Here is a 14,447-nt window from a genome sequence, read left to right on the forward strand (position 1 = left end):
GTCTTTTCATGTGCCTCTTGGCCATCTGTATGTCTTCTTTGGAGACATGTCTTTTTACATCTTCTGCCCATTTTTTGATTGAGTTGTCTGGTTTTTTTGATATTGAGCCGCATAAACTATAAATTTTGGAGACCAATCCCTTGTCGGTTGCATTGTTTGCAAATCTTTTCTCCCATTCTGTGGGTTGTCTCTTCATTTTGTTTGTGGTTTCTTTTGCTGTGCAAAAGCTTTTGAGTATAATTAGGTCCCATTTTAAAAATAATTAATTAATTTATTATTTATGTTTGGGTGTGTTGGGTCTTCATTGCTGCATGCGGGCTTTCTTTAGTTGCGGCGAGCGGGGGCTACTCTTTGTTGTGGTGCGTGGGCTTCTCATTGCAGTGGCTTCTCTTGTTGCAGACCATGGGCTCTAGAGCGCAGGCTTAGTAGTTGTGGCACACGGGCTTAGTTGCTCTGCAGCATGTGGGATCTTCCTGGACCAGGGATGGAAACTGTGTCCCTTGCATTGGCAGGCGGATTCTTAACCACTGTACCATCAGGGAAGTCCCAGTTTCCATTAGTTTATTTTAGTTTTTATTTCCATTACTCTAGGAGATGGATCGAAAAAGATATTGCTGCAATTTATGTCAAAGAGTCACCTGCCTATGTTTTCCTCTCAGAGTTTTATAGTATCCAGCCATACATTTAGGTCTTTAATCCACGTTGAATTTATTTCTGTGTATGGCATAGGGAGTGTCCTAATTTCATTCTTTTAAATGTAGCTGTCCAGTTTTCCCAGGGCCATTTATTGAAGAGACTGTCTTTCCTTCATTGTATCGTCTTGCCTTCTTTGTTGTAGATTAATTGACCATAGGTGTGTGGCTTTATTTCTGAGCTTTCTTTCCTGTTCCATCGATGTATATTTCTGTTTTTGTGCTAGTACCATACTCTTTTGGTGACTGTAGCTTTGTAGTATAGTCTGAAGTCAGGGAGCCTGATTCCTCCAGCTCCATTTTTCTTTCTCAAGATTGCTTTGGCTATTCAGTGTCTTTTGTGTCTCTGTACAAATTTTAAGATTTTTTTTGTTCTAGTTCTGTGAAAACTGCCATTGGTAAATTTTTAAAGGCTACTGGATGACTTTATTATTTTTTAAAAAAATATGTATTAATTTGGCTCTGCTGGGTATTAGTTGCAGCATGTGGCATCTTCTTTGTGTCATGTTGAATCTTTTTTAGTTGCAGCATGCAGAATATTTTAGTTGCAGCATATGGGATCTTAGTTGCAGCATGCAGGATCTAATTCCCTGACCAGGGATCGAACCTGGGCCCCCTGCATTGAGAACATGGAGTCTTAACCACTGGACCACCAGGGAAGTCCTGTCATTGGTAATTTGATAGGGATTGGGTTGAATCTGTAGATTGCCTTGGGTAGTATAGTCATTTTGATAATATTGATTCTTCTACTCCAAGAACATCTGATCTTTTGTTGTCAGTGTGTAGAAATTCAACAGATTTCTGTGTATTAATTTTGTATCCTGCAACTTTACTGTTTCTGGAGCTCCTTTAAGCAGCGCGCTTAATCCCCTCTACTCGCGCCCCAGTAAGCAAAGAGGGAAGAAAAGGTCTCTTGCCTCTTCAGCAGCTCAAGACTTCTCCCGGACTCCCTCCCGGCTAGCCGTGGTGCACTAGCCCCTTCAGGCTGTGTTCATGCCGCCAGCCCCAGTCCTCTCCCTGGGATCCGATCAAAGCCCGAGCCTCAGCTCCCAGTCCCCAGCCCGCTCCGGCGGGTGAGCAGACAAGCCTCTCGGGCCGGTGAATGCCAGTCGGCACCAACCGTCTGCGGGAATCTCTCCGCTCTGCCCTCCACACCCTATTACTGCACTCTCCTCCGTGTCTCTGAAGCTTCCCCCTCCGTCACCCGCAGTCTCTGCCCGCAAAGGGGCATCTAGTGTGTGGGAACCTTTCCTCCTTCACGGCTCCCTCCCACTGGTGCAGGTCCCATCCCTATTCTTTTGTCTCTGTTTATTCTTTTTTCTTTTGCCCTACCCAGGTACATGGGGAGTTGCTTGCCTTTTGGGAGGTCTGAGGTCTTCTGCCAGCGTTCAGTGGGTGTTCTATAGGAGCATTTCCACGTGTAGATGTATTTCTGATGTATCTGTGGGGAGGAAGGTTATCTCCACGTCTTACTCTTCCGCCATGTTCAATCCTTCAGTCTTTTAAAAATGTAAAGTCTTTTAAGAACATTTCAAAAGCTGTAGATCAATTTTTAAATTGTATAGTTTGGCCCATAAATAATTTTTAGTTATGGAGTCAAAACCAATGCATTCAGTGAATCAATACATAACATAGTCATTATGGCTCTACTAATTAACCACCACCCACCCACCAAGCTGGGCATGATGGGTGATTCAAACACAGGCTGGGCTCTTTACTCAAGATGTTCATAATATGCTTTAGGGGCTTTCAAATGTTGTTTGCCTCAGAATCATCCCTGAAGCTTGTCAAAAATAGAGCTGCCTGGACCCCGCTCCAGACCTACTGTATTAGTCCGTTCAGGCTGCTAGAACAGCCTAGCAGTCTGTGGCTGCTACCACAGACTGGGTAGCTCAAAGCAACAGAAGTCTGTTTCTCATCATTCTGGAGGCTGAGAAGTCTAAGATCAAAGTGCTAACATGGTCTTCTGGTGAGGGCCAGCTTACTGATTCATAGCTGGCACTTTTTTTTTTTTTTTTTTGCCATACGTGGGCCTCTCCCGTTGCGGAGCACAGGCTCCGGGCACGCAGGCTTAGCGGCCATGGCTCACAGGCCCAGCCACTCGGCGGCATGTGGGATCTTCCCGGACCAGGGCACGAACCCGTGTCCCCTGCATCGGCAGGCAGATTCTCAACCACTGCGCCACCAGGGAAGCCCTCCACTGTTTTCTTACATGGTGAGAGGGGCTAGGGAGCTCTCTGGGGCTTCCTTTATAAGGCACTAATCCCATTTATGAGGGTTCCACCCTTATGACCTAAGTGTCTCCCAAAGGCCCACCTCCTAATGTCATCATCTTTGGGAGTTAAGATTTCAACATATGAATATTGGGGGGACACATTTAGACCGTAGCACCCACTGAATCAAAACCTTGAGTGGAACCTGGGCATCTTTAACAAGCTCATTAGGTGATTCTAATACTTACCAAGGTTTTTTAGCCTGCCATGTGGTTGATGGTATTTTGGTAATGTAAGACACTACAATGTTTTCTGTGTTGTACTGTATTCTACATATGTCTATACGTCATCATAGGAAGTATGTATAGGAGATATATAGACATACATGTGTTTCGAGAGACACAGTAGTCTCTTATTTGCATGTATGTTGAAATGTACCTGCAGGTAAATATATACCTATTATCTTAAATCCTAGTAAACCTTTATTGAGTATCTGTGTGTATCAAGCATTGTTAATTCATTCAACAAGTAGTTGTTAAGGGCCTACTATGAGAGCTGGGAAGATGGCAGAAGAGTACGATGCGGAGATCACCTTCCTCCCCACAGATACATCAGAAATATATCTGCACGTGGAACAACTCCTACAGAACACCCACTGAATGCTGGCAGAAGACCTCACACCTCCCAAAAGGCAGGAAACTCCCCACATACCTGGGTAGGGCAAAAGAAAAATAAACAGAGACAAAAGAATAGGGACGGAACCTGCACCAGTGGGAGGGAGCTGTGAAGGAGGAAAGGTTCCCGCACACTAGAAGCCCCTTTGCGGGCAGAGACTGTGGGTGGCGGAGGGGGGGAGCTTAGGAGCCACGGAGGAGAGCGCAGTAACGGGTGCAGAGGGCAAAGCGGAGAGATTCCCACACAGAGGATTGGTGCCGACCAGGACTCACCAGCCTGAGAGGCTTGTCTGCTCACCTGCTGGGGCGGGGCGGGCCGGGGACTGGGAGCTGAGGCTCGGGCTTCGGTCGTATCCCAGGGAGAGGACTGGAGTTGGTGGCGTGAACACAGCCTGAAAGGGGCTAGTGCGCCACAGCCAGTCGAGAGGGAGTGTGGGAAAAAGTCTGGAGCTGCCGAAGAGGCAAGAGACTTTTTCTTCCCTCTTTGTTTCCTGGTGCACGAGGAGAGGGGATTAAGCGCACCACTTAAAGGAGCTCCAGAGATGGACGCGAGCTGCGGCTATCAGCGCGGAACCCAAAGACGGGCATAAGACACTCAGGCTGCTGCTGCCGCCACCAAGAAGCCTGTGTGCGAGCACAGGTCACTCTCCACACCTCCTCTCCTGGGAGCCTGTGCAGCCTGCCACTGCCAGGGTCCCGTGATCTAGGGACAACTTCCCTGGGAGAACACACGGTGCACCTCAGGCTGGTGCAAACTTACTTTGGCCTCTGCTGCTGCAGGCTCGCCCCGCATCCGTACCTCTCCCTCCTCCCGGCCTGAGTGAGCCAGAGCCCCCAAAGCAGCGGCTCCTTTAACCCCGTCCCGTCTGGGCGAAGAACAGACACCCTCCGGAGACCTACACGCAGAGGCGGGGCTAAGTCCAAAGCTGAACCCCGAGAGCTGTGCGAACAAAGAAGAGAAAGGGAAATTTCTCCCAGCAGCCTCAGGAACAGCGGATTAAATCTGCACAATCAACTTGATGTGCCCTGCATCGGTGGAATACCTGAATAGACAACGAATCATCTCAAATTGAGGAGGTGGACTTTGAGAGCAAGATATATTATTTTTTCCCCTTTTCCTCTTTTTGTGAGTGTGTATGTGTATGCTTCTGTGTGAGATTTTGTCTGTATAGCTTTGCTTTCACCATTTGTTCTAGTGTTCTGTCCATCCTTTATTTTTTTTCCTTAAAAATTTTTTTTTCTTAACAATTATTTTTTATTTTAATAACTTTATCTTACTTTATTTTATTTTATCTTCCTTCCTTTCTTTATTTCTTTCTTCTTTGTCTCCCTTTTATTCTCAGCTGTGTGGATGAAAGGCTCTTGGTGCTGTAGCTAGGAGTCAGTGCTGTGTCTCTGAGGTGGGAGAGCCAACTTCAGGACACTGGTCCACAAGAGACATCCCCGCTCTACGTAATATCAAATGGTGAAAATCTCCCAGAGATCTCCTTCTCAACACCAAGACCCAGCTTCACTCAGCTTCACTCAACGACCAGCAAGCTACACTACTGCACACCCTATGCCAAACAGCTAGCAAGACAGGAACACAACCCCACCCATTAGCAGAGAGGCCGCCTAAATTCATAATAAGGCCACAGACACCCCAAAACACACCACCAGACATAGACCTGCCCACCAGAAAGACAAGTTCCAGCCTCATCCACCAGAACACAGGCACTAGTCCGCTCCACCAGGAAGCCTACAGAACCCACTGAACCAACCTTACCCACTGGGGGCAGACACCAAAAACGACAGGAACTATGAACCTGCAGCCTGCGAAAAGGAGACCCCAAACACAGTAAGATAAGCAAAATGACAAGACAGGAAAACACACAGCAGATGAAGGAGCAAGATAAAAACCCACCTGACCTAACAAATGAAGAGGAAATAGGCAGTCTACCTAAAAAAGAATTCAGAATAATGATAGTAAAGACGATCCAAAATCTTGGAAATAGAATAGAGAAAATGCAAGAAACATTTAACAAGAACCGAGAAGAACTAAAAAGGAAACAAGCAGTGATGAACAACACAATAAATGAAATAAAAAATACTCTAGATGGGATCAATAGCAGAATAACTGAGGCAGAAGAATGGATAAGTGACCTGGAAGATAAAATAGTGGATATTACTACTGCAGAGCAGAATAAAGAAAAAAGAATGAAAAGCACTGACAACAGTCTCAGAGAACTCTGGGATATCATTAAATGCACCAACATTCGAATTATAGGGGTCCCAGAAGAAGAAGAGAAAAAGAAAGGGACTGAGAAAGAGATTATAGTTGAAAACTTCCCTAATATGAAAAAGGAAATAGTTAATCAAGTCCAGGAAGCACAGAGAGTCCCATACAGGATAAACCCAAGGATAAACATGCCAAGACACATAATGATCAAACTGTCAAAAATTAAATACAAAGAAAACATATTAAAAGCAGCAAGGGAAAAACAACAAATAACATACAATCCCCATAAGGTTCACAGCTGATCTTTCAGCAGAAACTCTGTAAGCCAGAAGGGAGTGGCAGGACATATTTAAAGTGATGAAGGAGAAAAACCTACAACCAAGATCACTCTACCCAGCAAGGATCTCATTCAGATTTGATGGAGAAATTAAACCTTTACAGACAAGCAAAGGCTGAGAGAGTTCAGCACCACCAAACCAGCTTTGCAAGAAATGTTAAAGGAACTTCTCTAGTCAAGAAACACAAGAGAAGGAGGGTGATGCAAGAGGGAGGAGATGTGGGAGCATGTGTGTATGTATAACTGATTTAGTTTGTTGTAGAGGGAAAACTAACACACTATTGTAAAACAATTATACTCCAATAAAGATGTTAAAAAATAAATAAATAAAAAAAAATAAAATAAAATAAAAAATTATAAAAAAATAAAAATAAAAAAAAAATAAAATAAAAAATAAAACCTAAAAAAAAAAAAAAAAAAGAAACACAAGAGAAGGAAAAGACCTACAATAACAAATGCAAAACAATTAAGAAAATGGGATTAGGAACATATATAACGATAATTACCTTAAATGTAAATGGATTAAATGCTCCTACCAAAAGACACAGACTGGCTGAATGGATACAAAAACAAGACCCATATATATGCTGTCTACAAGAGACCCACTTCAGACCTAGAGACACATAGTCTGAAAGTGAGGGGATGGAAAAAGATATTCCATGCAAATGGAAATCAAAAGAAAACTGGAGTAGCAATTCTCATATCAGACAAAATAGACTTTAAAATAAAGACTATTAGAAGAGACAATGAAGGACACTCCATAATGATCAAGGGGTCGATCCAAGAAGAAGATATAAGAATTGTAAATATTTATGCACCCAACATAGGAGCACCTCAATACATAAGGCAAATACTAACAGCCATAGAAGGGGAAATCGACAGTAACACATTCATAGTAGGGGACTTTAACACCCCACTGTCATCAATGGACAGACCATCCAAAATGAAAATAAATAAGGACACACAAGGTTTAACTGATACATTAAACAAGATGGACTTAACTGATATTTATAGGAGATTCCGTCGAAAAACAACAGAACACACATTTTTCTCAAGTGCTCATGGAACATGCTCCAGGATAGATCATATCTTGGGTCACAAATCAAGCATTGGTAAATTTAAGAAAATTGAAATCATATCAAGTATCTTTTCCGACCACAACACTATGAGACTAGATATCAATTACAGGAAAAGATCTGTAAAAAATAACAAACACATGGAGGCTAAACAATACACTACTTAATAACCAAGAGATCACTGAAGAAATCAAAGAGGAAATCAAAAAATACCTAGAGACAAATGACAATGAAAACACGACGGTCCAAAACCTATGGGACGCAGCAAAAGCAGTTCTAAGAGGGAAGTTTATAGCTATACAAGGCTACCTCAAGAAACAAGAAAAATCTCAAATAAACAATCTAACCTTACACCTAAAGGAACTAGAGAAGGAAGAACAAACAAAACCCAAAGTTAGCAGAAGGAAAGAAATCATAAAGATCAGATCAGAAATAAATGAAAAAGAAATGAAGGAAACAATAGCAATGATCAGTAAAACTAAAAGCTGGTTTTTTGAGAAGATAAACAAAATTGATAAGCCATTAGCCATACTTATCCAAAAAAGTGAGAAGACTCAAATTAATAGAATTAGAAATGAAAAAGAAGTTAATAGCTGACATTGCAGAAATACAAAAGGTCATGAGAGATTACTACAAGCAACTCTATGTTAATAAAATGGAAAACCTGGAAGAAACGGACAAATTCTTAGAAATGTACAACCTGCTGAGACTGAATCAGGAAGAAATAGAAAATATGAACAGACCAATCACAAGCACTGAAATTGAAACTGTGATTAAGAATCTTCCAACAAACAAAAGTCCAGGACCAGTTGGCTTCACAGGTGAATTCTATCAAGAATTTAGAGAAGAGCTAACACCTATCCTTCTCAAACTCTTCCAAAATATCGCAGAGGGAGGAACACTCCCAAACTCATTCTATGAGGCCACCATCACCCCGATTCCAAAACCAGACAAAGATTTAACAAAGAAAGAAAACTACAGGCCAATATCACTGGTGAACATAGATGCAAAAATCCTCAACAAAATACTAGCAAACAGAATCCAACAGAACATTAAAAGGATCACACACCATGATCAAGTGGGGTTTATTCCAGGAATGCAAGGATTCTTCAATATACGCAAATCAATCAACGTGATACACCATATCAACAAACTGAGGGAGAAAAACCATATGATCATCTCAATAGATGCAGAGAAAGCTTTAGACAAAATTCAACACCCATTTATGATAAAAGCCTTGCAGAAAGTAGGCATAGAGGGAACTTTCCTCAACATAATAAAGGCCATATATGACAAACGCACAGCCAACATTGTCCTTAATGGTGAAAAATTGAAACCATTTCCACTAAGATCAGGAACAAGAAAAGGTTGCTCACTCTCACCACCCTTATTCAACATAGTTTTGGAAGTTTTAGCCACAGCAATCAGAGAAGAAAAAGAAATAAAAGGAATCCAAATAGGAAAAGAAGAAGTAAAGCTGTCACTGTTTGCAGATGACATGATACTATACATAGAGAATCCTAAGGATGCTACCAAAAAACTACTAGAGCTAATCAATGAATTTGGTAAAGTAGCAGGATACAAAATTAATGCACAGAAATCTCTGGCATTCTTATACACTAATGATGAAAAATCTGAGACTGAAATGAAGAAAACACTCCCATTTACCATTACAACAAAAAGAATAAAATATCTAGGAATAAACCTACCTGAGGAGACAAAGACCTGTATGCAGAAAATTATAAGACACTGATGAAAGGAATTAAAGATGATACAAATAGATGGAGAGATATACTATGTTCTTGGATTGGAAGAATCAACATTGTGAAAATGACTCTAGTACCCAAAGCAATCTACAGATTCAATGCAATCCCTATCAAACTATCACTGGCATTTTTCACAGAACTAGAAGAAAAAATTTCACAGTCTGTATGGAAACACAAAAGACCCCGAATAGCCAAAGCAATGTTGAGAACGAAAAATGGAGCTGGAGGAATCAGGCTCCCTGACTTCAGACTATACTACAAAGCTACAGTAATCTAGATAGTATGGTACTGGAACAAAAACAGAAATATAGATCAATGGAACAGGATAGAAAGCCCAGAGATAAACCCACGCATATTTGGTCACCTTATCTTTGATAAAGGAGGCAAGAATATACAGTGGAGAAAAGACAGCCTCTTCAATAAGTGGTGCTGGGAAAACTGGACAGGTACATGTAAAAGTATGAGATTAGAACACTGCCTAACAGCATACACAAAAATAAGCTCAAAATGGATTAAAGACCTAAATGTAAGGCCAGACACTATCAAACTCTTAGAGTAAAACATAGGCAGAACACTCTATGACATAAATCACAGCAAGATCCTTTTTGACCCACCTCCTAGAGAAATGGAAATAAAAACAAAAATAAATAAATGGGACCTAATGAAACTTAAAAGATTTTGCACAGCAAAGGAAACCATAAACAAGACCAAAAGACAACCCTCAGAATGGGAGAAAATAGTTGCAAATGAAGCAACTGACAAAGGATTAATCTCAAAAATTTACAAGCAACTCATATAGCTCAATATCAGAAAAACAAACAACCCAATCCAAAAATGGGCAGAAGACCTAAATAGACATTTCTCCAAAGAAGATATACAGATTGCCAACAAACACATGAAAGAATGCTCAACATCATTAATCATTAGAGAAATGCAAATCAAAACTACAATGAGATATCATCTCACACCGGTCAGATTGGCCATCATCAAAAACTCTAGAAACAATAAATGCTGGAGAGGGTGTGGAGAAAAGGGAACCCTCTTGCACTGCTGGTGGGAATGTAAATTGATACAGCCACTATGGAGAACAGTATGGAGGTTCCTTAAAAAACTACAAATAGAACTACCATACGACCCAGCAATCCCACTACTGGACATATACCCTGAGAAAACCATAATTCAAAAAGATTCATGTACCAACATGTTCATTGCAGCTCTATTTACAATAGCCAGGACATGGAAGCAACCTAAGTGTCCATCATCGGATGAATGGAGAAAGAAGATGTGGCACATATATACAATGGAATATTACTCAGCCATAAAAAGAAACAAAATTGAGTTATTTGTAGTGAGGTGGATGGACCTAGTTTCTGTCATACAGAGTGAAGTAAGTCAGGAAGAGAAAAACAAATACCGTGTGCTAACACATATATATGGACTCTAAGGGGAAAAAAAGTCATGAAGAACCTAGGGGTAAGGCGGGAATATAGACACAGACCTACTAGAGAATGGACTTGAGGATGTGGGGAGGGGGAAGGGTAAGCTGTGACAAAGTGAGAGAGTGGCATGGACATATATACACTACGTAATGTAGAATAGATAGCTAGTGGGAAGCAGCCGCATAGCACAGGGAGATCAGCTCGGTGCTTTGTGACCACCTAGAGGGGTGGGACAGGGAGGGTGGGAGGGAGGCAGCCGCAAGAGGGATGAGATATGGGAACATGTGTATACGTATAACTGATTCACTTTGTTATAAAGAAGAAATTATACACCATTGTAAAGCAATTATACTCCAATAAAGATGTTTAAAAAAAAGATGTGAAAGTCACATTAGGTAGCGTGGAGAATAATTTTAATAAAAGCTGCAGTGGAGAATGTAGTTGTAATTAACACTAAAATGAAATTCTCAATTGCCAGTGGATTTCAGCTTGCTTCACTTTCCTGATCCTTCGTTCCCACAAAAAACAAAAAAAACAAAAAACAAAAACAAAAAAACCCCCTGAGTTTGAATATGTCACACACCTAGCAAGGCTGAGTTCTTTGTCTTGCTGAAGGAGCCATGTGTGTATTGGGATAGCTGTGAGCAGGGCCTGGGCCAGTTAACAGTATTTAATGCATTTGCCTGTTTCAGTTTGCAGTGATGACCTCACCCACAAATTCAAAGGTTTCACCGTGATGAACGAAGCAGAGAGATACGAAGCGCTGAGACACTGTCGCTATGTGGATGAAGTCATCAGAGATGCTCCGTGGACACTCACGCCAGAGTTTCTGGAAAAACACAAGGTACTTATTCTTCCACGTTCTCTAAGTAGTAGAATTAGGGAGTCATCTGTTTCTACAGCTTATAACCAGGAAGTCCAAAGACTCTTCTAATTTTGGAAGGAGGTAACTTCAGGCACTGTCATGTGATGTCACTTGATGCAGCACCTGTCCTGTACCCACGTCTGGGGACCAGCAGCATCCCACTTCCTCAGTGTGGTCTCTGGAGCTAGACCACTCAGGTCCATGTGTGGCTTAACTTCTTAACTGTGGGACCTTGAGCAAGATATTGCACTCACTTACCTAAACCAGAAAATTGGTGCTGTTTTGAGGATCTCATGAGATCATCTAGTAAAACCCTTGGAACACTGGCTGGCTCAAAGCAAGAGCTCCAAAAATGTCATCATCATTATCACCATCATTATTATTGATGCTTATAGTTCCACAGGCATCATTTTTCATGGAACAAATGACCACATATCTTATCCAGAGGGACAGGGGTCAGGATTTAAGGAAAGAACCATATATCTCTGATTTTGTGACCCTGAGACTCCTACTGATTGAAGATTTTTGTTAGTTGAAAACACGAGAAATCCTTTTGATCTGCATCAAATTATGTGCTTTGTATCTCCCTACCAGCCCCACGTTAGGAGCTCTTCTTTCCTTTTATAATCAGTACAAAAAAATAAGATTAAGCTGCTCTAAGAGTTTTCTATTTTTACATTCACGATGCAGGAGAGAATAGAGGACACTGATAAATGTGCATGGGTAATGGCAGAGGAGACAATTTCCCAGCAAGAATAAAAAGAAGAAGGAAAAACTACAGTCTGATTTACTTCCAGCAATCACTAACACATTTTTACTAAGCATCTATTGTATCTTCAACTTGCGTGCAGCATTATGGGGATGCTGATGATGGCTGCCATTTATCGAGTACTTTCCACGTACCCAGCCCTGTGCTAAGTGCTTTGCTCTTACGTGAATCCCATTCAATCTCATGGCTACCCTGAGACGTTGTTGTTGTTGTCATACACTGGAGATGAGGAACAACTAAGTTTGAGTACGAGGAATAGAATTGATGATAATAATATTTATTGAGTACTTGCTGTGTACCAGTTATTATTTTTAGCACTTTTACATAATTATATTATTTAATCCAGTGATTCTCAAGTGGGGGCAAGTTTCCCCCAAGGGACATTTAACAGGGCCTGGAAACATTTTTGGCCATCGTAACTAAAGGTGTGCTACTGGCATCTCGTGGGTAAAGGACAGGGGTGCTACTAAGCATCCTACAATGCACAGGACAGACTCTCCCCCTCCAAAAAAGAATTTTTTAATATATAAGTTTATGTACTTATTTATTTATTTATTGGCTGCGTTGGGCCTTCATTGCTGTGTGCGGGCTTTCTCTGGTTGCAGCGATGGGGGCTACTCTTCATTGCGGTGGGCGGGCTTCTCACTCTGGTGGCCTCTCTTGTTGCGGAGCACGGGCTCTAGGCACACGGGTTTCAGTAGTTGCGGCATGCGGGCTCAGTAGTTGTGGTGCATGGGCTTAGTTGCTCTGCGGCATATGGGATCTTCCCGGGCCAGGGATCAAACCCGTGTCCCCTGCATTGGCAGGTGGATTCTTAACCACTGCACCACCAGGGAAGTCCCTCCAACAAAGAAATATCTAGTTCAAAATGCCACTAGTACCAAGGTTGAGAAATCCTGATTTAATCCTTACCACTAAATTATTAGTTATATAGCTAGTAAGTGGTGGGGCAGGAATCTATACGCAGCAAAATTAAACTGCTACTCTACCTCTCAAGGTGGAGTGAAGCCTTGTTAAAGGGCTTTGAAAGTTAGGCAAGAAGTTTTTACTTGATGGAGGAGGAAACAAGGAACTAGTGAAGATCAGCAGGCACAAGGATGACAAGAAGAAAATTCTGTTTAAGGAGGTCCCCCCACCATGTGACAGAGGGATGGCTTGGAGAGGAAAGAGCCTGCAGTGAGGAAGGTCAGGTACAAGTTGGTATTAATAATCCAGGGGATGGGGCCCTGGATTTGGCATAAGCAATGGAGAGGAAGTGGTGGGTGTATGCACTCATGTATACACACACACATACACACACACCCATACACCTCCCCCCACACACACCGCAATGGAACTTGTGACCTTTGTGCTATGGAGAGTGAAGGAAGTAGGGAAAAAAAAGGCTGGTTTCAAGGTGTTTGGAGCCTAAGTAAACTTAGAAAATGGAGGTGCCCTTGGAAGGGGCACCAGTTTTCAGGATGAATTAAAATTCCAGACAGGTTTTTAAAGTGACAGCAAGGGTGGCAAAAGAGAAAAAGGTGACTTTGGGCAAATTCGACAAGTTTTATCATTTCAGCAGCCGTATGACCCAACTGAAATAGTAATACTTGCCCTACCGGCCTCACAAGGTGGTTGTATAATCAAATGCGAAGAGAGATGTGAATTCATTTCTACAATATAAAATATGACTTAAGTGGGGGACTTCCCTGGTGGTCCTGTGGTTAGGACTTGGCTCTTCCACTGCAGAGGGCACGGGTTCGATCCCTGGTTGGGGAACTAGGATCCTGCATACTGCGTGGCGCAGACAGAAAGATAAATAAAATAAAATATGACTTAAATGTGAGGATGGGCCTATTGCCATCAGTGGGACAGGAAATGAGGATTTGGGCTCCTCATAACATAGGTGATTAAAATCTGAAGAATGAGTGAATCTTCTGAAGGCGAGATTTTAGAGGCAGAAGAACAGAAGGCCAAAAACACCTACTGGGGCTTCCCTGGTGGCGCAGTGGTTGAGAATCCACCTGCCGATGCAGGGGACACGGGTTCGTGCCCCGGTCCGGGAAGATCCCACGTGCCGCGGAGCGGCTGGGCCCGTGAGCCACGGCCGCTGAGCCTGCGCGTCCGGAGCCTGTGCTCCACAACGGGAGAGGCCACAACAGTGAGAGGCCCGCGTACCACAAAAAAACAAAACACAAGTAAAAAAAACACACCTACTGTCAGAGGTAAGAGAAGAAAGAGGGACCAGCAAGAGAGGAACCCATCTAGTTCCCATCAGCTCGTGGAAACAGAGACAGTTGGAAATACCTTTCAGTCAAGGATTCAAGTCTACCTTATAAACTGCTTATTTCAGCTGCGTAATTACAACTGCTTTGTTCTAAAAAAATATGTATTTTCAAATTGCAGACATGCAGCCCCA

At 42.2% G+C, this 14,447-nt stretch overlaps 1 protein-coding gene across 5 annotated transcripts in view; it reads left to right on the forward strand.

Moving 5' to 3' along the window:
• The window catches only part of PCYT1B (phosphate cytidylyltransferase 1B, choline), a 155,810-nt gene that overhangs the window by 89,483 nt on the left and 51,880 nt on the right, over positions 1 to 14,447 (forward strand). For all 5 annotated transcript variants that reach the window (XM_067023660.1, XM_059050643.2, XM_067023662.1 and 2 more), the window contains exon 4: positions 11,108 to 11,259. In XM_067023660.1, coding sequence (XP_066879761.1) covers positions 11,108 to 11,259 — 152 coding nt within the window. The remainder of the gene's footprint in view (positions 1 to 11,107; positions 11,260 to 14,447) is intronic.

The sequence above is a fragment of the Kogia breviceps genome, chromosome X (assembly GCF_026419965.1).
Source record: "Kogia breviceps isolate mKogBre1 chromosome X, mKogBre1 haplotype 1, whole genome shotgun sequence".
NCBI lineage: Eukaryota > Metazoa > Chordata > Mammalia > Artiodactyla > Physeteridae > Kogia > Kogia breviceps.